Source organism: Chelonoidis abingdonii, chromosome 14 (assembly GCF_003597395.2).
Source record: "Chelonoidis abingdonii isolate Lonesome George chromosome 14, CheloAbing_2.0, whole genome shotgun sequence".
Lineage (NCBI taxonomy): Eukaryota > Metazoa > Chordata > Testudines > Testudinidae > Chelonoidis > Chelonoidis abingdonii.
The window spans coordinates 32,974,367-32,999,521 of NC_133782.1; the positions used below are offsets into that span (position 1 = coordinate 32,974,367).

General features: G+C 53.0%; 1 protein-coding gene across 9 annotated transcripts in view; it reads right to left on the minus strand.

Annotated features, from left to right (window-relative positions):
* Positions 1–25,155, minus strand: part of CEP250 (centrosomal protein 250) — a 138,597-nt gene continuing 113,442 nt past the window's right edge. For 4 of the 9 annotated variants that reach the window (XM_075072360.1, XM_075072357.1, XM_075072354.1 and 1 more), the window contains 14 exons: positions 24,891–25,019; positions 24,355–24,498; positions 20,591–23,832; positions 18,519–18,678; positions 17,437–17,761; positions 15,846–15,973; positions 15,438–15,558; positions 13,927–14,081; positions 8,181–10,598; positions 3,866–3,973; positions 3,407–3,562; positions 2,345–2,458; positions 2,179–2,226; positions 1–1,097 (listed from right to left, as the gene is read on the minus strand). In XM_075072360.1, the coding sequence (XP_074928461.1) occupies positions 804–1,097; positions 2,179–2,226; positions 2,345–2,458; positions 3,407–3,562; positions 3,866–3,973; positions 8,181–10,598; positions 13,927–14,081; positions 15,438–15,558; positions 15,846–15,973; positions 17,437–17,761; positions 18,519–18,678; positions 20,591–23,832; positions 24,355–24,498; positions 24,891–25,019 (7,542 nt within the window). In that variant the 3' untranslated portion in view covers positions 1–803. The remainder of the gene's footprint in view (positions 1,098–2,178; positions 2,227–2,344; positions 2,459–3,406; positions 3,563–3,865; positions 3,974–8,180; positions 10,599–13,926; positions 14,082–15,437; positions 15,559–15,845; positions 15,974–17,436; positions 17,762–18,518; positions 18,679–20,590; positions 23,833–24,354; positions 24,499–24,890; positions 25,020–25,155) is intronic. The other 5 variants (XM_075072361.1, XM_075072356.1, XM_075072355.1 and 2 more) reach the window with 5 other exon arrangements.

Below are 25,155 nucleotides of genomic sequence, written 5' to 3' on the forward strand. Positions count from 1 at the left end.
CTCTTTCGTAGGGAATAACTTTATTATAAAAGCTGAAAATACAGATCCTGCTGGAGCTCTTACTAAAAGGGAAACAGTACAAAGTCATTTGGGAGCAGCTCTCCAGGCAGCAGGAGGGCAATCTCTGGGGACACCTTGTAACAACAACATTTCTGGGGCAGGCAACAATTGTGTGCTTCAGGAAAGGAAAATTCCACCAATCTGCTGCTGCCAGTCAACCCTAGAGCCTTTTTCTAGCTTGCCTCCAATCTCTGAGCCCTGCTCAGCCAGCTCCAGCCTTTGGTCCCCTAGCACAGTCCTGCTGGAAGTTTCCATGGTGAACACTGCTGCCGATGGTGTTTCCACAGTGAGCACTATTGCCCCCCTGCCCCAGATCTCAGCTTTGACACAACCCCACGCCCCTGAATTCACTCCCTGCAGCAGGTCTCTGCACACTCTGGGGACATTCCTCAGGATACACAGGCTGTAAGAAGGAGGAAAACCCATGTTCTTATTGGTTCCATCCTCCCATGTGCCACAACCAACCATGTGGTTCAATGTTCCTGAGGACTGGTATTCGGCTGGGGCTACAAGAGTCAGGGCCACGTCAGCGGGCAGGCTGGACCTGAGGAGGTCTGGCCCATGAAAATGGAGGGGATGGCTCTTGAAGGGACAATCACCACCTTTTTCACTGCTACGTAGGATTCTTCTGCAAGGTGGGCAAGAGTCTGTTGTCCATGGCACCTTTGAAAATGGTATTGCCAAACCACACGTAGGGTTGGACCTTGTTTCTGCTGTGACCCATTTGCTGAATGCTGATCCTGCTACCTCAGCTCATTCTGCTGGGCTGCTCTGGGTGTGGAACTCAGAGGGTGTATCTCCAGAGATTGGCCATCCCACCCTAGAGCCACCAGTGCCAAACTGTGGTTCAGAGATTCATCCAGCTTCCGTGTTTCTGCTTCTAGAACAGCAGCCTTGGGCTCCCTGGCCACAGTTGCTAAGGAGTGAGAGAGCTCCTGGTGCAGGCCCGACAGCTCCTGGCTGGTCTTTGCACAGCACTCGATGTAGTCCTGCTTGTGCTTCCGCTCCAGCACCAGCTGGGTTTGCAGAAGAGACACCTGAAGGAAGAGGAACAGGTTGAGCTCAAGGGGCCGAAGGAAAAGAAGTGACTTGCCTGCCATTCTGCTTCTCTCAAGATCCCAACCCAGTGCTACCAGTTCCCCAACAGTCATGCCCCGCCCCCAGGCCTGGCACCCCAGGGCTACCAGCCCACTCACAGCCATGCCCCGGCCAGCACCCCAATGCTACAACCTCCTCCCATCCGCGCCCCACCCCGCTCAGCACCCCAATGCTACAACCTCCTCCCATCCGCGCCCCACCCCGCTCAGCACCCCAATGCTACAAATCCTCCCATCCGCGCCCCACCCCGCTCAGCACCCCAATGCTACAACCTCCTCCCATCCGCGCCCCACCCCGCTCAGCACCCCAATGCTAAAAACCTCCTCCCATCTGCACCCCACTCTGCTCAGCACCCCAATGCCACAAACCCTCCCAGCTGCACCCCACCCCGCTCAGCACCCCAATGCTACAAACCCTCCCAGCAGCGCCCCACCCTGCTCAGCACCCCAATGCTACCACCTCCTCCCATCCGTGCCCCACTCTGCTCAGCACCCCAATGCTACAAACCCTCCCAGCCACGCCCCACCCCGTTCAGCACCCCAATGCTACAAATCCCTCCCAGCTGCACCCCACCTGGTGCCTCAGCACTACCCTTCTCAGCACCCTAACGCTACAACCCCATCCCAGCCATGCCCCACTCAGCTCAGCACCCTAATGCTACAACCCCCTCCCAGCCACGCCCCACCCAGCTCAGTACCCCAACGCTACAAATCCCTCCCAGCTGCACCCCACCTGGTGCCTCAGCACTGTGAGCCCCGTCACAGCCACGCCTTACCTGGTCTGGGATCCCAGTGCTATGAGTGCCCTCAAAGCTCTGCCAGCCTGGCACTGAGATCCCCTCACAGCCTGCTCTGCCCTGGGCCCTAGCACGACAGCCCCCTCACAGCCAGGGCTGGCCCAGTGCTACAAGCCCCCTCAGTGCCAGGCCCCTTCCAGGCCCCCATTCCTAGGAGTTTCCACATCGGTGTGCCCCACCCATGCAGATATGACCATCTAGCTGAGAGGTTTTCTACTCCTAACCTGCTTCTGCAACTCGGTGAGTCGCCTACGAAGAGCCCGGGCCTCCTCCTGGGAAGAAAATGCAACGAGAAGGCCTTTAGTCCTCATTCTGCTTGGGGCAGGACTAGAGCAGAGCAGGTGGGACTCTGCTAGGGTCACATGCTCAGGCTCTCATCCCTGTTCCTACCTGTCCTGAAGTTGATGCCTTATTCTGCCCAGAGTCAGACACAGAAAGTCCACAGGCATCTGGCAGTGAGAGGCCAGCACGGTCCCTCTTCAGCTTCCTCCGCTCACGCTCCACCTGTGCACAGGACACACAGAAAGGGTCACAGCAGTTTGCCAGGGAGCAAGGAGCTAATAACCTGGGGTATCAGGTGAGCAGAGCAGGTTCTCCATTCAGAGGCACTTACCTCCAGGTGGTGGCGGGGGAAGGAAGTGGGACAGAAAGGGTTTCACCCTGGAGCAAGACCAGCTGATGCTGAAGTGAGTGTGTGTGGGTACAACGGGCAGGCAGTGCTGGAGTGCTGAGGGGCAGGGGGTGCTGGTGGGCGTGGCCAGGCAGTGCTGGAGCACATGAGAGTTCAGTGCTGGAGAGCGAGGGCAGGCGGTGCTGGAGCACTAGGGAGTGGGTGATGCTGGAGGGTGTGGACACAGGTGGGTGGGGCTGGTGAGGGTGGACAGGCAGTGCTGGAGCACGTGAGAGTGCAGTGCTGGAGGACGTGGGCAGTGCTGGAAGGCGTGGGCAGGAGGTGCTGGAGCACTAGGGAGTGGGCAGTGTCGGAGGGCATGGGCACGAGTGGGAGGGGCTGGTGGGGATGGATGGGCAGTGCTGGAGGACGTGGGCAGTGCTGGAAAGCGTGGGCAGGAGGTGCTGGAGCACTAGGGAGTGGGCAGTGCCGGAGGGTATGGGCATGAGTGGGCGGGGCTGGTGGGGATGGATGGGCAGTGCTGGAGGGCGTGGGCAGTGCTGGAGGGCGTGGGCAGGAGGTGCTGGAGCACTAGGGAGTGGGCAGTGCCGGAGGGTATGGGCATAAGTGGGCGAGGCTGGTGGGGATGGATGGGCAGTGCTGGAGGGCGTGGGCAGGTGGTGCAGGAGTGCTGGGGAGTGGGCGACGCTGGAGGGCATGGGCACAGGTGGACGGGCAGTGCTGGAGCATGTGGGGGTGGGCAGACGGTGCCAGAGCACATGGGGGTGCTGTCATCCCAGAGTGCCAAAGGGAACTGGGGAGGCGCTAGGAACTTGGCTCACCTTCTCTAGAGTCCTCCTGAGTTGGGTGTTGAGCTGCTCCAGCTCAGTTTTGTCATGTTCCAGCCTTGCGACAGCTCGCTGCAGACGTTCCAGCCGCTGCTGCAACAGTCTTCTCTCTGCCCCTGCTGCCAGCTGCTCCTCTTCCTCTCCCATGGCCTGGGGGTGTACAGAGAAGAGTCTCAGCGAGCCTGTGCCATATGGGTATGTGCCCCAGATGCTCAGAGTGGGGAATCTGTACAAAGCTGGCTAGGGAGGCCTATAGAGAAGCACACTGTGCCTGAAGGGGAGCGCTCATCAGTCGCTCCGTCTGCTCCCAAAGCATAGGCACCAGCATCCGTCAGGGCTCAGGGGCCACACTCCAGCACAGCCACAGGGCAGAATTAATCCAGGCCAGATACCCACTTCTTACTTCTCCTCTCCCATGTGTGCACATGCCCTGCACGCTCTCCCCTCTCTCACCTGCTGTTTTCCTGCTCTCTCCTCTCTAAGCAGCAGATCCGCATCTCCATTCAGAGTCTTGTTTGGAACGCTCTCCTCTAGGTCTCTGAGAGCTGAAGCAAGCTGCTCCTGTGGGAGTGACAAACTGCACAGATCATCCTCTGGAAGCCAGGGTTGCAGTGCCCTGTGCTGGAGAGGGCACTCACTGCTGTTCCCAGTGAGGCAGAAATATCTTGCTTGCTGGTAGAGTAATGTGGGCCCAGGTCCTCCTACCCTCTGCTGCCAACCCCATCCCTGGGGTGGCTGTCTCTCTGCTTCAGGCTAAACAGCCTGTGTTTGCCTGTTAGCTCTGCCCTGCCTGAGGGCCAGAGCCAATAGACCACTGGTTTGCTCAGTCCTTCCTGAGAGCTTAGGCCACAGACTGTTTGGTGCTCCGCCCTGCTGAGAGGCTCTAGGCGCTAGCACCTGATATTAGGCAGTGACCCCAGTGATGTAGTGTGGCCTCCCTCCAACCCAGAGATGGAGGGATGACTGCCACCACACTACACGGACTTACTGGCTACCTAGCAGTGCAGTTAGTCAGGGAGCAGCCCACCAGATGGTCCTAGGTGGTCTGATCCTTGATAGCAGGGCCATGAAGGTCTGTTAGTCCTGAACGTGAAGGGTCATAACCAGTGAGGTATACACTTCATCCCATGGATCTCAGTGCCATTGCTGTGCAGTGCGCCAGCACTCTGTGCATTGCCAGCCCACTCATAGCCACCTCCACCACCTCACTCTCAGTGGGAGACCAGACAGACTTTTTCTGGCACTTCCATTGAGACTGGGCAGCAGCTGGGGGCTATCTCTGAAATCTTAGCATGTGATGATAAACTTATGATTGTTCTCACTATAAATATATCTCAGTTCAGTGATGAGATCAAAGACATGAACTTGAGTTGTACCAGTCAAGCGTTGTGTATACTATTCCTCTGGGGAGGGCAACCCTCAGAATTCCTGTGAGTGTCCAGTGACAGGGGCTGGATACTACAGGAGGATGCTTTCCGAGGGGTTCAGAGATTAGGGGTGAACCTACTGTTAACCTGCAAAGCAGAGTGAGTGCTAGCACAGCCCTGAGTATATTGGGTGGTTAGCAAACTGGTGGTGTCAGGGAGCACAGTTAAGCATCAGCAAGTCTCTCTCTTATTAGAGGCAGGAGGATAACAAGGTGACTGAGTCCTGGGCACTCCAAGAAGAGTCATGTGAACTACATCAAAGAGCTGACATTTGGGGTCTCTGGCCTTCATGGTGATGGCGCAGGACGTGTCAGTGGTGAAGCCACCTGACTCGACTTAGCGAATGGGGCTAGTTCTGTACTGGCAGAGCTCTCATCTAGAACTGGCATTTAGTAGTTTTGGCTGATCCAAGCTTCCGTTAAGAGGCTTTGTTCTTTAGGAAACTGTGGGCTGTTCTTGTGCCAGACTTAAGGATTTCTTGGAGTACCTCCAAGAGGGTTAAGAAATCCTCTCCACATCTTCAGTGCTAAAGGCAATATCTGCTCTGAGGCAGATGGAATGGTTCTGCTGCACTGAATCAAAGCTAGGGGGCAGAGGATGAACAGTGAACCAACTGCTAAAAGTTTATGGTGCTGAGAACACAGAGCAGGTGCACATGCACCAGGACGCCCAGGAAACACAGAGCAATAGGTTCTCTAGCCCAGGAGACTGGTAAGGTATGGGTTTATCCAATTGTGACAAAGTGGAAATTTCTCCTAGTGCTTTGGATAAGAATCATATGTGCCCAGTTTCCCCTACTTGCTGCATGTGTACCCAGACAGTGGGAGAAGGGTGATTACTCTTTGCCTAGCTGCCTGGGCCGCACGCCCATGAAGAACCCAGAAGACAATGTCCCAGACATCTGGCTGCCTAGCAACTAATGACCATGGACTGCCAACCCACCCCCCACTACCATTAGTCATGGTACCACAGGCCCAGTGCTCTTTCCCTTGGCTCCGTACAGTTCCTGGGAGGAACCCCCCCTTAGTGTGTCAGTCCTCTTCGAGGGTTCCACTCTCTCTGTGGGGCTAAGCCCTTTAAGCCTCCATCGCCTTCTGGGACCACAGCTCTGAGCCTTCAGCACGCCTGCCTCACTCTGTGAGGTCCCCTCACTGAGTCCACTTGCACTGGACCCCTGAAGGGAGACTTGCACACCCAAAGGAAGCAATGCATCCCCAGCCTCTTTAGACTGGACTGGCTCTCAGATAGCACTGTAAAACAGAAGATTTATTAAATGTCTGTAATACGGCGTAGAAAGCCTTTAGGTGAGCATAGAGAATGGGAAGCTACAGCCAAATCCATCTGAGTCTGACCAGAGCCCAGGGCTCCCTCTCACTGCCCCCAGTTCAGCAGCATTCCTGCTTCTCGCAGACCACACTTAACTCACTCAACCTGCTCCATTCTCCCTCCTTTGTCCCTCTTCCTGGGCAAACAACTCTTGGTTCTCGGCTGGTCCAAAGTGGCTGGTTTCCTCCAGAGGGGAGGGGTAAGCAGTCCGTGGTTAGTAGCTGCTAGACAACCAGATGTGTGACAGCTAAACCTGCCTGGACATGGCAGAGCTGACCAGCTGAAAGCACTCACACCCGTAGTGAGAGTGATCATTTACCACTGGAAAGATTACCAAGGGATGTAGTGCATTCTCCATCACTTGAAGTGTTTACACTGAAATGGGAGGTCACTTTTTAAAAGTTTCCCTCTAGCTCAGCCAGAATCTACAGGTTCAATGCAGAAAACACTGGATGAGGTTCTCTGGCCTGTGCTATGCAGGAGGTGACACTAGATGAGTCAATAGTGTGCCCTTGTTGTCAAGAAGGCTAATGGCATTTTGGGCTGTATAAGTAGGGGCATTGCCAGCAGATCGAGGGATGTGATCATTCCCCTCTATTCGACACTGGTGAGGCCTCATCTGGAGTAGTGTGTCCAGTTTTGGGCCCCACACTACAAGAAGGATGTGGAAAAATTGGAAAGAGTCCAGCGGAGGGCAACAAAAATTATTAGGGTGCTGGGGCACATGATTTATGAGGAGAGGCTGAGGGAACTGGAATTGTTTAGTCTGCAGAAGAGAAGAATGAGAGGGGATTTGATAGCTGCTTTCAACTACCTGACAGGGAGTTCCAAAGAGGACGGATCTAGGCTGTTTTCAGTGATAGCAGATGACAGAACAAGGAGTAATGGTCTCAAGTTGCAGTGGAGGAAGTTGAGGTTGGATATTAGGAAAAACTATTTCACTAGGAGGGTGGTGAAGCACTGGAATGGGTGCTGGAAAGGGAGGTGGTGGAATCTCCTTAGAAGTTTTTAAGGTCAGGCTTGACAAAGGCCTGACTGGGATGATTTAGTTGCGGATTGGTCCTGCTTTGAGCAGGAGTTTGGACTAAATGACCCCCTGAGGTCCCTTCCAACCCTGATATTCTATGATTCTATGATCAGTGGTCACCAACAGGTTGATTGCGATCGACTGGTCAATCCATCTCCAGCGACACAGCAGGGCTGCTGCTAAGACAGGGTCCCTGTCTGCCATGCCCCACGCCGCTCCCAGAAGCGGCCAGTGCGGCCCTGCAGGTGGGGGTCTCCCTCCGCGCACTGCTTCTGCCAGCAAGCACTGCTCCCGCAGCTCCCATTGGCTGGGAACAGGGAGCTGTGGCCAATGGGAGCTGAGGGGGTGGTGCTTGCAGAGAGGGGCAGCACGTGGAGCCACGTGATGCCCATCACCGCCAGCGGTCACAGGGGTATGTTGGCTCCTTCCAGGAGTGGCGTGGGGCCATGTTAGGCAGAGAGCCTGCCTTAGCGGTAAGTGCAGCCTGGCAGGAAGTCGCACCCCAAACCCCAGCACTGAGCCCCTCCCAGAGCCAGCACCCCCACCTTCTCCTGCACCCCAACATTCTGCCCCAGACTAGAGCCCCCTGGTGCATCCCAACCCTAGGCCCCATGCTCAGCCCAGAGCCCCCTCCCACACTGCAAACCCCTCAGTTCCAGCCCAGAGCCCGCACCCCTTCCCGAACCCCAACCCTCTACCTCAACCCAATGAAAGTGAGTGAGGGTGGGGAAGAGCAAGTGACTGGGGTGGGGGGAAGAATGGAGTGAGTGGGGCAGGGCTTTGGGGGAAGGGGTGGGGTAGATCCTCAGTTGCCCTTAAATTAAAAAACTGATCTTGGGCGTAAAAAGGTTGTTTAATCTTGGATTAGATGATCATAATGGTTCCTTCTGGACTGAACATCTATGAATCTAAACAAAGTGCCATTGGATTCCTAAGACAGAAATAGACAGGCATCCTTTTCATGCAAGTCACCCACCAAACCGCCTACCTGAAGATGAAGCCGATCCTTATCCCGCTCTGATACCATGCTCTGTAGGACAGCCATTTCGTCCCTCAGGGTCCTACTGGCTGCTTCGCTCTGGGCCAGGGACAAAGCCAAGGCCTGTGCTTTCTCCCTCCATTCTATCTCCACACTCTCAGTCTGCTTCAGAACAGCCATCATGTGCTCCAGTTCCTGATCCTTCACCTTTTTCTCCTCTTCCAGCTGTTGGATCCACACCTTCTGCATTTCCAGCTGCTGGTCTCTCTCCTGGAGAACCTTCCTCTTGGCTGCCTCCTCTGTCTCCCATCTCAGGAGTTTCTGGATTTGGTTCTTGAGAGTCTCCCCTTCACCAGCTCTCCTTTGCAGAGCTGAGGTGAGCTGCTTCAGGAGCTCACCCTGTGTTCTCAGCTCCTGCTCTCTCCCTCTCAGAGTCTCCTCCAGGCCCCTGACTCTCTCTCTCTGATGTTTGATCTCCTCATCCTTTTTGGCCAGTGTCTGCTGGAGATGCTGGAGACTTTCTTGAAGACCCTTCACCTCCTCCTCTTCCAATTGTTTTCGCTTATCTTGGGTCTTGATCTCCTGTTCCCTCTTGTTCAGGGCTTCTTCTAGAAGCTGCTCTCTCTCTCTGTGATGTCTCTCCTTCTCTGCCAGTGTAAGCTGGAGACGGTGCAGGGTCTCCTGCTCTTCCTCTCGGTGCTGGAGCTGTTGAATGAGAGTCTCATTCTCCCACTCTCGCTCTCTTACAACTTCCTCTAGACAACTTGCTTGGTTCTGGCAGGACTTTAGTGCCACCTGCATTCTTTCTTCTTGAAGCTGGTATATGCTAATTTGCTCCGCCTGCTTGAGGAGTTCTACATCCTTCTCCTTCACTATGTGGCTCATTCTGTCTATATCCTGCTGTAAGCTCCTGACACTCTTTTCTTCCAGCTCTTTCTGCCCTAACAGCTCCTTGACATGCCCTTGAAAATACTCTATCTCCTGGTCTCTGGCTTGTAGAGACGATTTGGTATATTCAAGTGTCTTCAAGACAGCCTTAGTCTGTGTCACTGCATCTTCCTCATGCTGCTGAAGCTTATGGATTCCTTCCTCAAGGGACTCTATTTCCCTCTCTCTCCCCCTCAGAGTCACCTGTGTTTGTTGAAGATTTGCTTGCATGGCTCTTGCCTGCTTCGCCTCCTCTGTTTTGTGCTCCTCATATTGCTTTTGCAAGGATTCAATTTCTTGCTCTCGCTCCCTTAATATAGCTTCAAGATGGTCAAGAGTTTTCAACTGTTGCTCAACTTCTGTTTCTTGTTTTTGGAGTGTCCAGATCTGCTCTTTCTGAGACTTAATCACTCCATCTCTCTCCTTTAGTTCTTCCTTGGCATATTCTAAATCTCTCTGTAAAACCTTCCTCTGCCCTTCTGCTTCTTCCTCATGTTTCTGTATTTGCTGCATTTGGAATTCCAGTTCTCTGTCTTTGTCTTTTAAGGCTGCTTGTGTTTGCTCTAGATGTTCACAAAGAGGCTTTAGCTTCATTTCCATCTCTTCCTTAATATTCTGAATTTGCTTTTGTTGTGACTTAAGCTCTTGATCTCTCTGAGTCAGAGTGAGGGTCATCTGTTTTACTTTCTCCCGCAGGTCCTGTAGCTTTTCCTCCCGCTGATCCTCATACTGCTGGAAAATCCTTATCTGCTCCCGCTGTGATTCAATCTCACTCTCTTTGTCCCCGAGAATTGCTTTCATGTGTTCTAGGCTTGTGCGCAGAACCTTCACCTGCTTTTTCTCCTCCTCTTTCAATTCTTCAGCTACCTTTCTCTGAGACATAAGCTCACAATCTTTTTCCCTCAAGTCTGCTTTGATTAGATAGAGCTCCTCCAGCAGAGCTTTCATTTGTGATCTTCCATGTTCTTCCAGAGTCTGGTTTTTCTCTTCCTGGAATTTAATTTCCTTTACTTTCTCCTCTAGGTTTAAAGTCAGTCGTTCTATAGCAGTCTTCTGCATTTCCCTCTGATTCTCTAGTTCCTGAATCTGTTCTTGTTGGGATTCCACCTCTCTGTCCTTCTCCTCTAGGTCTTTAGTAAGATGATCTAAAGCTGTTCTTTGCACTTCTCTCTGCTGCTCCAGCTTGCTAATCTGTTCTTGCAGTGTTTCCATTTCTCCATCTCTCTGGCTTAAGGCAAGAGTCAGGTGATCCAGATTTTCCTGCAAAGCCTTCCCCAAGGCAGCCTCCTTCTGCAATGTTTGGATTCCCTCCTGTTGAGTCTCTGCTTCCTCACTTTTCATTTTCAGGGCAGAGAGGGTTGTTTGAAGCTCTTGTTCTAGGGAGCGGCTCATGTTTACTGCTATTTTTGCCCGAGTCTCAGAAGCAGAGACTGATTCCTGGAGAAGGTCCATCTCCTGTACCAGTTTCTCCTTAGCTGCCTGCAGCATGTCCCGTTCATGCTGAAACGGAGAGAAAATGACTTGAAAATAAATCTAGATAACTCTTCCCATCTCAGAACTGGGCTGTAGCTCTACTGCCTGGATGATGTGACACCCAAATTCTGCAAGTGTGGCTCTTAATGGAATAACTCTTCCGGTTGGGGTGGCTTTTCTCTCCCATCTAATTTTTCTTGTTCTTTGGTCACTAGCGGAAACTTGAGAATTGCCCTTTCTCCCCTAGGACTTGTCTACACAAGGATATAGCACTATATCAGCAGCTGATTTAGTTGAGCTGATACCTGTGGCGTAGCTGTACATGCAGACATGGGCAAGCTGTAATCACCATTGATTCTGCCAAAATCATTGATGAAACAGCACTATTTTGAAGTGTAGATCAGATCTTCGAGTTACTTCTGGTTGTAGCTCCTGAAGGGTGGGTGAAGTTACTCTCTTAAGTAAGCAGAGATAATTAGGAATGGTGAAAAAATCCCTGAATCATAACTCAAACATACATGAATCTAGCAACTTCATGTTTTTATTCGTATGACTGTTGTGACATTCTATACCCTGGGAGTGTGCCCTGTAACCCTCATATTCCTCATTTATATATAATTGTGATCTTACATACAAAGCATGCCATGTGAGGTCTCATGGGAAAGGTTATGATCTGCTGAAACCCACTGTTCCATCTAAATATGTGTATCATTAATGCATATGAGGTTATGAGAACGTGCTGCATGATTGTCATTAAAATATGCTGTGAGTTTGGCAAGCGCCCAGGTACTAGCTCTCCAGAGACAATGCCAAGGAAAGTAACCAATGCCCGTGCGAGGTGTCAAACAAACCATCAACAGCCATTGTCTAGCAAGGGAGCTACAATTCAGTGACTCACCTGCATAATCCACACCAGGGGAATTGCTCAACCTTGCCTGGAGTCTCAGAAATGCCTGGACTTGTGCTCTCCAAGCACATGAGATTAAGAGTATAAAACAGAACACAGTGGCCCCATACTTGACCTTTCTCCTTCCCACACCAATGATGCAAGCAAGAAGGACATTCTGACGACACCAACAGAGGGGACTGGCCTGGGTTTCAAGTGTGAAACCTGTGTACTATGAACTGCAATATCCAGTGAGGGTGAGAAAAACTGCTTAATCTAGATGTTGCCCAGTCTAATAGGGTTGAGAGTTTAGACTGTGCGCTTATATTTTATTTTATTTTGGTAAGCACTCTGACTTTTTGCCTATCACTTATAATCACTTAAAATCTATCTTTTGTAGTCAATCAATTTATTTAACTCTTTATCTTTACCAGTGAGTTTGCCTGAAGTGTCTGGTGAATTTGCTCAGGTATGCAAAGGCTAGTGTATATCCAATTGCCTTTGATGATGTGGTGAATGAATTAATCCATTTGCACTGCTGAAGACAAGCAGGGCAAGGTGGTATGTTCCTGTTGTACAAGGCTGAGAACTGGGGGGGAATTCAGCTGGTGCCCTTCTCTGTGTGATTCATGAGTGGCTCTGGGAGCATTCATGCTATATAGCTGGGTATGGTGCTCCGCATATGGTTATCCTGAGTGATAACAGTGCCTGGAGGGGTTTGCTCTTGTCACTAGCAAAGCACTGTGGGAGACAGCTCAGGCTGGAGAGTTAAGGGAGCACAGCGGTCCAATGGTCCCAGGCTGCACCCCAGGGATCCCATCACAACTATTACAAAAGTTAACCTGAAAAACTGTATTGTAATTGTATTGAAAAACTATTGTAAGTGCGTCTGGCTAATTCCATTCCCCTCCAGTTATACTCATTGACCCCTTTCCTCTTCCTCCTGCCTACTGTACTGTGTTCATTTCCTTGCTAAGATAAACAGTCCCATGCCTTTCAACGTCTCTTCATATGGAAGTTTATCCAGGTCTCTAATCATTCTCATCATGTGTCCTGAATCAACCACTGTGTTACAGGTGAGGGCATTCCATTAATTTAGAGAATGGCACTACAATTATTTTTAAAATTCTCTTTGCATTTATCAACATGGAATTTCATTTGCCATCATGCTGCTTATTTGTGTAACTTAGTTAGGTCCTTCTGAAGTTAGTCTTCTCCAGCCTTCACTAGTCTTAATAATTTTGTGTTATCTGAAAATTTTGCTTCCTCAATACTTACAAACCTTTTCCAGATAACTAATATATTAAACAACACTGGTCCTAGCACAGAGCCCTGGGGCAGCCAGCTGTTAAACTTTTTTCAGCTATGAAAATGAACCAAGCATTCTTTCTCTTTGTTTTCTGTCTTTTAGGCCCCAACTCTGCAAATTTTTATGCATGTGCTTAACTTCACTGCTGTGAGTAATTCCAATGATCTCAGGAAGACTACTCACAGTAGTAAAGCAAAGCATATGTGGAAGTCTTTGCAGAGTCAGTACCTTAACCAATTTCTGATCCATAGCAATACTTTGCTTCTCATACCATGACTTCTGAGAGACATTGTCAAAGACTTTGAAAGTCCAATAAATTACATCAATCAGTTCTTCTTTACCTATTACTTTAATGACAGAATTCTAATAGATTAATGAGGCACAGTTTTCCTTGGCAGAAGCTGTGCTGTTTAAACACTATGACAGGCTCTTCTAGATGTTTTATAAAACTTTCCAAGTATGGAAGTACCTAAATCTAAATTTAGCTTCCTGCATTCCCAGTGTCGCTAGTACTAGTATGTACCATGGCCACAGCCTGCTCCCCAGAACTCACTGGAAGTCTGTCCAGATGTCGCATAATATCAGCCACCTTCACACACACACCAAAGGGTTCTCACGCTCACCAGATGCCTGCCCAGCTATTGATATTCACAGTGAACAAACCCTGCCTATCTCTCCCAACTAAAACCCACTCTTTCCTTACATCAGTCTCCTCAGTGTGTGAAGATTATCAGTGGCTCATGAAAATCCCAAGCCTGGAACAGCAGGGATATGAGTGGAGAGAAGTGAAATGCATTGGCAGAACTCTAGGGGTGGAACTCAGACTGGAATAGTGAGGATACTGTGGATCAGCAGCCAGGTGGCTCAGCAGCACTGCATGGGAAGCCTAGGACTGGATAACAGGGGTCTGCAGGAGGGATAGGGGAAACTTGCTCAATGTCTGCACACTCTGTCTGGTTACACATGCTTCTAACTTTGAGAGGAGCACCAGAAATTAGAAAATAGACATGGGAGATGGTACTGTGCAGGAGTTTTCAATTTAGTGGCTCTGGGGCCAGGGCAGGATTGTTCCCAGGAATGCAGTGTTAAAAGAGCTCTGTCCAGGCTTTCCTTGAATGGCCATTATGTAACAAAGCTTCAGGGCCATCTGCCAGCCTCACCACAACATCCCTTCTTTGCTTCTCAGTGCCCTCAAGGCTCCTCTCCAAGGATGCAACCTCCCCATGCAACGTCACAACCTCCTTCTTTAGGGCAATGACCTCTTCTTGCAGCGTGGCCTGGAGTGAGCCCTGCTTCCCTTCTACCATCCGCATCTCTGCAGTGGGGAAGGGGGAGAAGAGGAACCAAAACAAAACCAAACAATGCTGGACAAGAGCCATGATTTTTCCATTCAACTGCCCTTTGCTTCCCAGGCTCCAGCCCACAATGGGGAGACTGGGTTATGCTCAGAGAAGTATCTTGGTCTGAGGTATTTAGCTTAAGGAAGTTCAGGTGAAACCAGAGTTCAGAGGCAGAGGGAGTGAACAAGGCACAGTCAATAAGATGAGGTCAACAGACTGGTGCAGGTGAGCATCATCAGTATAGTATCAGAGGGGTAGCCGTGTTAGTCTGGATCTGTAAAAGCAGCAAAGAATTCTGTGGCACCTTATAGACTAACAGATGTTTTGGAGCATGAGCTTTCGTGGGTAAATACCCACTTCGTCAGATGCATGCATGCATCTGTTAGTCTACAAGGTGCCACAGGATTCTTCGCTGCTTTTATCTGTATAGTAGTGAGAGCTGAGGTGGATAAGATTACAAAAGGAAAATATATAGGAAGGAAAAGGATGAATACCAACTGACGTAGGGCTCCATCCAAGGGGACATGACAGAAGCCTATAAAATACTGACTGGTCTAGGGTGGGAGGATAGGGAGTTTATGTCCCACTACACAGGAACAGGGGACAATCCATGACATCGAAAAGCAAACAATTCCAAGTGCTTGGTGGGTACGAGTGGTGCCATGACAGATGAGAAGCCAAGATGCCCACATAGCTGTGGTATGGAGGGGTCTACACTACTGGAGGCCGAGGGAAGCGAGGAAGAGTAAGAGAGACAGGACAATTAGCTACATGTAGGGGAGTAGTTACTGTGCTACAGCCTAGGGCAAGACTCAGAGTAGGATCTGTTTGAGGGGCTGTTTGTGAAAAGTGACTGGGGAGATGAGAGACAGTGTCTCCATCAAGCATTTTGCTGAGGGCGGGAGGTTCAGCAGCAGCCTGTGCTCACACTGTATCAGGGCTAGGAAGGGAAGAGTTGAGAAGGAAGCAGAAGCAGATTGTAGAAAACTGGGGAAGGTAGCAGAGGCACATGATTTATTGACAACTGCAATAACGCAAGGATCCTGGGGGAGGAGACAGAGCTAATGCACTGGAAAATGGAGGAGAAGCCTCCGTTACTCAGGAATGCCTCAGGTTAGCACAGGGCAGGAGGAGGGAAGAGAGGACTCTTCAAGTACTGCAAGGAGCACTGCAGGGAACCAAGGCTGTCTCTCCAATGAGTCACCATCTATTCAGGAGCGCCAGTCTGTGTAGGCTCTCATGGTGGCTCTTCCTCTCCCCTAACTGCCATCTTCACTCCCTTGCTGATAAAGCAGAGTGGGCCTGTACAGTGGGAAGAGGGGCAGCCATACCTTCCTGGCTTTGGGACAACCACGTCTGCAGCTCTTGGTTGTGGGCTCTGAGACAGTCCCTCTCAGCCTCCTTTTTGCTCAGCTCCTGCTCCAGCTTCTGAGCCTTGTTCCTGGCATCATCCTGGAGAAAGCAGGAGAGGCTGTATGAAACTATACACACTTGGTGCCAGGACAGCAGAGAGAGGGAAGTCTAGGGCATAGACTCAGACAGGGCAGGGCCATTACCAACAGGGGCAGTAGTAGTGAGTGGGATCCCTACAGAGGGGGTATTCCCCTCTCCCCATGATGGAGCAGGTCTAGGCTGCACTGGCACAGGGAACTAGAGCCAGTTTGGCCACACCACCTTATTTTTCTGCTTAAGCTCAGCAGAGGGGCAGGGGAAGTGAGTGCACTGAGGAGAGCAGTTACCCGATCTTGCAGAGTCTGCCTCAGGTCCTGGTGCAGGTTCCGGAAGGCTGTTGCCACTTTCTCTGCTGTGAGCTCTATAGGGAGGGCCTTAGGTTGAGGCCCAGTAAGCCCACAAACACGGTCCTGTTCTGGAAATATAAGCCCTGGGATCAGTGTTTGTCCAAATGGTCACCAGTGACAGAGCCCTGCTTACACGTAGGAGAAGCTAGCAGGGTTTGGAGACCTCCCAGGGGCAAGTCCCATAGATCTGACAGTGAATAGTGACACACTGTACATTAGCTTGACTGCCCATTAGTGCCACATCATATGTGGCATTCTCCAACGGCTACTGGGGCTGAGGTCGCTTCCCCATTCACAAACACTGCCTTAATTCTCTCTGCAGTGAGCTTTTGGGGGCATAGGCCTGCCTGCCATGCCCCTCCTGGCTTTAGAAACAAAGGCTGCCCACGCTTGCCAACAGCCCCATGTTTCTGCTGTGTGTCCCACATCTCCGTTTGTTCCAGCAAATGGGGCTGGAATATGGCTCAGCCGCAGATCTCTTATAGACACTAGATGCTATTGCCAGGCGTGCTATTGCCAGGCATGCAACCTCCCTGTCAACGTATCAAAAACAGGTACTGCTGGCTTTCCTTCACACTGGAGTGATCTGCAGCACTAAGCCAGGAGAGACAGTCTCCTCCCACACCACCAGCCCTCAGCAGCAGCTCCCCTCAGGAGGCAGTAACATGCAGAGGAAGACGGGATATCAGAGACCCCTCTTGGAGGCACTGGCAAGGGAGGGAGAAATGGCCCCTGGAGAAAAATGGGGGAGGGGAGTAAAGCACACAATGCAATTTCATCAGCTCTGAGAAACACTGGCACATCCCCATACAGCCCTGCCCACTTGGATTTCTCCCACCCAGGCTTAGTACCTGTTTTTGATACGTTGATAGGGAGGTTGCAATGAAATATCCTTACAAAATCCATGCAAAATTTTCTAGGGACTTCTTGGAGCAATGTCCCAGGGGACATTTCTAAGTACTGGCAACTCTGCCATGTGGGACTCCACGCAATCAGCAGCACGGGTGGGCTGATGACCAGCTCTGGGCTCTCTGGCTTGTAGTGCTTCCTGCATCTTGCATGGCATCCCATAAGATGTATAACCCATTATCCATGGCGCCTGCTATTGAGGTCACCCATGCAGATCTGGAGTCCCTGGAAGCCTCTAACCAGCCCTAAGGCCATCCCGATCAGCAGTTCCAGAAGAAGTGGAAGGACACTCCTTCCAGGGGCCTGAGATGGCTGGAACATGTTACACTTTTCAAATTGAATATGCTGTCTGTTCACTCAGAATGGAGGGCCAAGAATTGCTGTGTCAGAGACTGAGGACTTCTCTTGGGCCAAGAGCCAGAGTAAAGGGTTCCCCACTGTTCCTAGCCTTCTCCAACCAGAGCAAGGCTACTGGGAAGCGATATGGGCCAGGAAATCAGGCTAGGAAGGGAACCCCAGTCTCCTCCACTAGGCTGTAAAGCCTTCTCAGCTAAGAACAGATCCACATGGCCTTCTGGGGGTAAGCCTCTAGCACACTGCCACAGACACCAGCCACACTCACCTGCACTCCATGTGACAAGGTCTCCACTTGCAAGAGTGCTGCCACGCAGTGTGTGCTGCAGAACGGTGTGCAGCCTGGCCAGCTGGGACTCTGCTTCACAGCGGGCACTGCTGGCACGGTGGCACTCCACAGCCAGTGCCTCTGCCCGGCTCTCTGTGCTGCAAAGGCTAAGGCGCAGCTGAGACACCTCTGCCTCTACTGTTCGCAGCAAATCCCTCAAATGCCGTTCACCCACCCGTGACTCCTCCAGATCCTGTGACAGCTGCTTTTCCTGGGCCACTAAACCAGCCTCTTTCTCTAGCACTGCCTGCCTGAGTGAGTGGACCTGCAGAGAAGAAGAACACAGGCCCTTGGGGCTCAGCACGAATACTGCAAGGGCAGGGAGGAGGAGGAGAGTCTGATGGAGGAAGCTGCTTTCAAGCAGACATCTTTCTACAGCCAAAGGCACAAAACTGAGGAGGTGCAGAGGTCAGATTGGAAATAAGCTCCAGGACCTTCAGGGACCAGGAGCTCCTCACCCGCAGGGAAACACAGATTATTGCTCCTCACCCCACCATGCCCTCACCCTCAGAAAGAAACTAGAAGAAACACACAGGGTGAAAGAGGCTCCTGAGAGGGAGTCAGTTATGCTATAGTGGAGGTGAACTACCTGACAAAAACACAGAGGCAGAACAGCAAGATCGTCAGTCCCTCAAGCTGCGTGTCTGGGACCACCCACCTTCCCAGCTCTGAGCTCCCTTCCTCCTCCCCGGAGCAGAGAGAGAAATTAGTGCTTTGCAGGGGTAGGCACAGCCACCTGGAGCCAACAACTGCAATAGAGGCTTTGAGATGCTCCACAGGAGTCTGCTGTTCTCTCTGGGGCTCAGGGTCTGCAATCAGGGGGTTAAGATGTAGGGAGGGCAGAGCCAGAGCCAGGCTTTGGCACCATAGCTCCAAGGCTGCGAGCAGGTGAGGCAGTGTTACAGGAGTGGAAGCAGTGGAGGAGGGGGCAGAGACCAGAGTACAGTGGCTGGGGAAGGTGGGGCTTGTCCTGGGGAAGGCTGATGTGCTGCTGGGGAAGGGAATGCTGGTGTGCAGGGCACCTGTGTGTTGAGCTCCTGTATCTCTCTTCTGTGGTCAGAATGGAGCTGCTGAGCTTGGCAAATGGCTGCCTGCAGGCTGATGATCTCACTCAGCTGGGCATCATCTCTCTCCTGGAAGGTCCTGAGTCTCAGCTCCTTCCCCTCCAGGGTCAGAGCTAGGCTGAAAGAGACAAGGGACTCAGTAATCCTGGCAATAACAACACAGAGTCTGGTGGCACCTTAAAGACTAACACAGATTTATTTGGGCATAAGCTTTCGTGGGTAAAAAACCCACTTCTTCAGACGCACGGAGTGAAAGTTACCTGACGGCTCAGTGCCTGGAATGGGGGAGAGGTGATGCTCTGATGGCAGTGTGATGGGGGGGGGCGGGGCTCTGTAATCCTGGTGGCTCAGTGCCTGGAATGGGGGAGGGGTGACGCTGATGGCAATGTGATGAGGGGGCTCTGTAATCCTGGTGGCTCAGTGCCTGGAATGGGAGAGGGGTGACGCTGATGGCAATGTGATGGGGGGGGGGCTCTGTAATCCTGGCGGCTCAGTGCCTGGAATGGGGGAGGGGTGATGCTGATAGCAATGTGATGTGGGGGGCTCTATAATCCTGGCGGCACAGTGCTGGAATGGGGGAGGGGTGACGCTCTGATGGCAAAGTGATGGGGAGGCTCTATAATCTTGGCTGCTCAGTGCCTGGAATGGGGAGGGGTGACACTGATGGCAATGTGATGGGGGGGGGGGCAGGCTCTGTAATCCTGACAGCTCTGTGACAAAGACAGGGAGACTCTCTCTAAGCCTGACAGCACCACAACAGGGAGGTTTCGTAAACCCAGTGGTGCCGCGATGGGAGGGGCAGAGGAGGGATCTCCATAAACCCGGGGCTCTTTGCCACGTGGTTTAATATTTAACAAGGCCTTGTGAGTCAAGTCTGGCAGGAGAGAAGGCCCAGCCAGTTCTTAATCCCACAGACACTCTGCTCATTCAGTCCCACGTTAGCACTGCAGTCTTGTCCCCGTATCAGCAGTCCCAGCATATCTGCTGTTTTTAAAGGTGGATAGATGATCTCATAAGAACAGCCATACTGGCTCAGACCAATGGTCCATCTAGCCCAGCATCCTGTCTTTTCACGTGGCTAATGGCAGGTGCTTCAGAAGGAATGAACAGAACAAGAGAAATTATCAGGAGAGCCATCCCTATCAACCAGTCCCAGCTTCTGGCACTCGCAGATTTATGAACACCCAGAGCATGGGGTTGAATCCCTGATCATCTTGGCTAGTAGCCACTGATGGACCTGTTCTCCAGGAACTTACCTCGTTCTTTTTTTAACCCAGTTATACTTCTGCTGGCAACAAGTTCTGCAGGTTGACTGTGTTATGTGAAGTATTACCTTTTGTTTGCTTTAAACCTGCTGCCTGTTAATTTCATCAGGTGCCTCCTGGTTCGTGTGTTATATGAAAATGTAAACAACACTTCCCTATTCACTTTCTCCATGCCATTCATGATGTTCTAGATCAGTGGTGCTCAAACTTGTGTACTGGTGACCCCTTTCACACAGCAAGCCTCTGAGTGTGATCCTCCCCTTATACATTAAAAACACTATTTAATATATTTATCACTATTATAAATATTGGAGGCAAAGTGGGGTTTAGGGTGGAGGCTGACAGCTCGCGACTCCTCATGTAATAACCTTGCGACCCCCTAAGGATGTTCCATACAAGCCACTCAGACATTGGAAATGTCATTAAGGGCAACCAGCTAGGTAAAGGAATTGGCTAATTATGCTGAACTGTGAGAAATCCAGCAGTTTCCAGGAGGCAAACCAAGGCAAAGCCAGTACAACTGCAGCTAGGTCTCTAAGGAGTGCCTTTGCTGACTGCTGTCAGAAGGAAACTGACAGGCTACTGCACAGTGCAGTCCAAGCACCCCAGTGGGAGAACGTAAGAGCAGGCCCCTAATTGCGCCCAGGCCTCAAAGCTTTGGGAGATGCTCCCAGATTAGCTTGCATGTGCACAGACCTGAAAGCAGGAATCAGTTAAGATTGAAAACAAAATATCTAGCCCACATCACACTTGATTTCTGCCCACCTGGCTCTTTCACCCTCCAGGGCTCTGAGAGTGGCCTGGAGCTTTGTGTTCTGATGCTCCGCCTCCTCCCTTTGGCTCCTCTCCCCCTCCAGGGCTCCGACCATGGCCTGGAGCTCTGTGTTCTGACGCTCCGTCTCCTCCCATCGGCTCCTCTCCCCCTCCAGGGCTCTGAGCGTGGCCTGGAGCTCTGTGTTCTGATGCTCTACCTCCTCCCATTGGCTCCTCTCCCCCTCCAGGGCTCCGACCGTGGCTCGGAGCTCTGTGTTCTGACGCTCTGCCTCCTCCCGTTGGCTCCTCTCCCCATCCAGGGCTCTGAGCGTGGCCTGGAGCTTTGTGTTCTGACGTTCCACCTCCTCCCATTGGCTCCTCTCCTTCTCCAGGGCTCCAAGCGTGGACTGGAGCTCTGTGTTCTGATTCTCCACCTCCTCCCATTGGCTCCTTTCCCCCTCCAGGGCTCTGATCGTGGCCTGGAGCTCTGTGTTCTGACGCTCCGCCTCCTCCCGTTGGCTCCTCTCCCCCTCCAGGGCTCTGAGTGTGGCCTGAAGCTCTCTGTTCTGACGCTCCGCCTCCTCCCATTGGCTCCTCTCCCCTTCCAGGGCTCCAACTGTGGCCTGGAGCTCTGTGTTCTGACGCTCCACCTCCTCCCATCGGCTCCTCTCCCCCTCCAGGGCTCTGACTGTGGCCTGGAGCACTCTGTTCTGATGCTCCACCTCCTCCCATCGGCTTCTCTCTCCATCCAGGGCTCTGAGCGTGGCCTGGAGCTCTGTGTTCTGACGCTCCACCTCCTCCCGTCGGTTCCTCTCCCCATCCAGAGCTCTGAGCCTGGCCTGGAGCTCTCTGTTCTGATGCTCCGCCTCCTCCCATTGGCTCCTCTCCCCCTCCAAGGCTCGTAGTGTGGCCTGGAGCTCTCTGTTCTGACGCTCCACCTCCTCCCATCGGCTCCTCTCCCCCTCCAGGGCTCCGACTGTGGCCTGGAGCTCTCTATTCTGACGCTCCGCCTCCTCCCATCGGCTCCTCTCCCCCTCCAGGACTCTGACTGTGGCCTGGAGCTCTCTGTTCTGACGCTCCACCTCCTCCCATCGGCTTCTCTCCCCATCCAGGGCTCTCAGCGTGGCCTGGAGATCTGTGTTCTGACGCTCCACCTCCTTACGTCGGCTCCTCTCCCCATCCAGGGCTCTGAGCCTAGCCTGGAGCTCTGTGTTCTGACGCTCCACCTCCTCACGTTGGCTCCTCTCCCCATCCAGGGCTCTGAGCCTGGCCTGGAGCTCTGTGGTCTGATGTTCCGCCTCCTCCCGTCGGCTCCTCTCCCTCTCCAGGGCTCTGAGCGTGGCCTGGAGCTCTGTGTTCTGACGCTCTGCCTCCTCCCATCGGCTCCTCTCCCCCTCCAGGGCTCCGACCGTGGCCTGGAGCTCTGTGTTCTGACGCTCCACCTCCTCCCGTCGGTTCCTCTCCCCATCCAGAGCTCTGAGCCTGGCCTGGAGCTCTCTGTTCTGATGCTCCGCCTCCTCCCATTGGCTCCTCTCCCCCTCCAAGGCTCGTAGTGTGGCCTGGAGCTCTCTGTTCTGACGCTCCGCCTCCTCCCATTGGCTCCTCTCCCCCTCCAGGGCTCTGAGCCTGGCCTGGAGCTCTGTGTTCTGACGCTCCACCTCCTCCCGTCGGTTCCTCTCCCCATCCAGAGCTCTGAGCCTGGCCTGGAGCTCTCTGTTCTGATGCTCCGCCTCCTCCCATTGGCTCCTCTCCCCCTCCAAGGCTCGTAGTGTGGCCTGGAGCTCTCTGTTCTGACGCTCCGCCTCCTCCCATTGGCTCCTCTCCCCCTCCAGGGCTCTGAGCCTGGCCTGGAGCTCTGTGTTCTGACGCTCCACCTCCTCCCGTCGGTTCCTCTCCCCATCCAGAGCTCTGAGCCTGGCCTGGAGCTCTCTGTTCTGATGCTCCGCCTCCTCCCATTGGCTCCTCTCCCCCTCCAAGGCTCGTAGTGTGGCCTGGAGCTCTCTGTTCTGACGCTCCACCTCCTCCCATCGGCTCCTCTCCCCCTCCAGGGCTCCGACTGTGGCCTGGAGCTCTCTATTCTGACGCTCCGCCTCCTCCCATCGGCTCCTCTCCCCCTCCAGGACTCTGACTGTGGCCTGGAGCTCTCTGTTCTGACGCTCCACCTCCTCCCATCGGCTTCTCTCCCCATCCAGGGCTCTCAGCGTGGCCTGGAGATCTGTGTTCTGACGCTCCACCTCCTTACGTCGGCTCCTCTCCCCATCCAGGGCTCTGAGCCTAGCCTGGAGCTCTGTGTTCTGACGCTCCACCTCCTCACGTTGGCTCCTCTCCCCATCCAGGGCTCTGAGCCTGGCCTGGAGCTCTGTGGTCTGATGTTCCGCCTCCTCCCGTCGGCTCCTCTCCCTCTCCAGGGCTCTGAGCGTGGCCTGGAGCTCTGTGTTCTGACGCTCTGCCTCCTCCCATCGGCTCCTCTCCCCCTCCAGGGCTCCGACCGTGGCCTGGAGCTCTGTGTTCTGACGCTCCGCCTCCTCCCATCGACTCTTCTCCCCCTCCAGGGCTCTGAGTGTGGCCTGGAGCTCTGTGTTCTGATGCTCCACTTCCTCCCATTGGCTCCTCTCCCCCTCCAGGGCTCTGAGCGTGGCCTGGAGCTCTGTGTTCTGACGCTCCGCCTCCTCCCGTCGACTCTTCTCCCCCTCCAGGGCTCTGAGTGTGGCCTGGAGCTCTGTGTTCTGATGCTCCACTTCCTCCCATTGGCTCCTCTCCCCCTCCAGGGCTCTGAGCGTGGCCTGGAGCTCTGTGTTCTGACGCTCCGCCTCCTCCCGTCGACTCTTCTCCCCCTCCAGGGCTCTGAGTGTGGCCTGGAGCTCTGTGTTCTGATGCTCCACTTCCTCCCATTGGCTCCTCTCCCCCTCCAGGGCTCTGAGCGTGGCCTGGAGCTCTGTGTTCTGACGCTCCGCCTCCTCCCGTCGACTCTTCTCCCCCTCCAGGGCTCTGAGTGTGGCCTGGAGCTCTGTGTTCTGATGCTCCACCTCCTCCCATTGGCTCCTCTCCCCCTCCAGGGCTCTGAGTGTGGCCTGGAGCTCTGTGTTCTGACGCTCCACCTCCTCCTGTCGGCTCCTCTCCCCCTCTAACATATTCTGGATATGAGCAGCCTCCAATATCTTCTGTTTGGATAATTTTTGCACCTCGTTCAATTGCTGCTGAGCCTCCAGGCCAATCTGTTGCCAGGAATCCTTGGTGACCACTAGCTTTTGCACCTGAAATATGACAGAAGAATAGTGGAGGAGCCAGAGTTTAAAGCATGCAATAGCCTTCCTGTATCCTGTGGGGAAAGCAAACAAGCAAACTGAAGTATCATCTGATCTTCAGAGTGCCAGGTTCAAATTAGATATTGCTCATATGTTTGGAGATCTAAGAGGAGTAGTTTGTTCATCCAATCTCCACCACCCCCAGAAATAAAAACACCACCAGCAGCAGGAGAGATGGCGATATGCCACTGTGCAGCTGGGATCAGGAGCAAATGTCAGGGTGACAGGCAGAGGGACTGTCCCTGTCAGCTAAGATCGGGGTGGGACTGGAGTGAGCAGCAAAGTGACGGAGAGAGGTACCGTCCCTACCAGCTGAGATCAGGGGTGAGCAACCAGGCAAAAGACAGAGGGACCTCCCCCCTTTGCCTAGCCAGGATCAGGGCTGAGGGTCATATTGAGGGTGAGTGACAGGCAGGGGGACTGCCACCCTCCTGGGTGGAATCCCCATTGCACTGTGCCTGGGGCAGTCACCTGGTTTCGCAGGGTGTCTCGCTGCTGAAGGAGAATGTCTATTTCCTGTTTGAGGGTTTTGACCTCTTCCAAATGCCTGCTCTCCACTGCCTCCATCTGATTCTGAGCTTCCTGGAGCTCAGCTTGCAGCCCCTCCACGGTGTCCTGCAGCCCGGCCAAAGAGTGAGTCACTGAAAGCTGTGAAATATCAAATCCTGCTTCTTCCTTTCTGTGCCCCAGAATCCCTCTCACCAACCACATATTTCTGCCTTTCCTCCGCCTGGGTGGTCCTGTGCACAAAACCCACCTGGCTGCCATCTTTGCCTCTAACCTGTCCTTCCTTTTACTGAGCTCTCTGGCTTATCAGCTTACCAAGCCTCTGCCCAGGCGCAGCCCTCTCCCTTTCTGCACCAGTGCTTTTCTTCCAGCTCTGCATTGCCCTCCAGTCCCTGACTTGGTCCCCTTTCTCTCTTCTTTCACCCCCGTTTTTTCCATCCTATATGTTGGACTGACAGCCCATTCCTTCCTCTCTACTGCTCCCTGCTGGTCAAACCTACCTGCTCCTTCTGTTGCTTCTTCACCTCTTGGCGAAGCTGCTCCAGCTGCTGACAGGCATCTGTCAACTCTTCCTGTGTTTGGAGCAGTGCCTCCAACAAAGACTTCTCTCTCTCTTTCTCTAGCAGCACCTGCACAAAGAGAAAAGGGGAGAGGGAAGGCTTAACCCTCACAGATATAATGAGTTTGCCGAAACCCAGAGGTTAGCTTCTCGTCTCCACAGTCAGTCTCCACTTCACCAGAGACCCAGGTTCTATGGTGAGACTG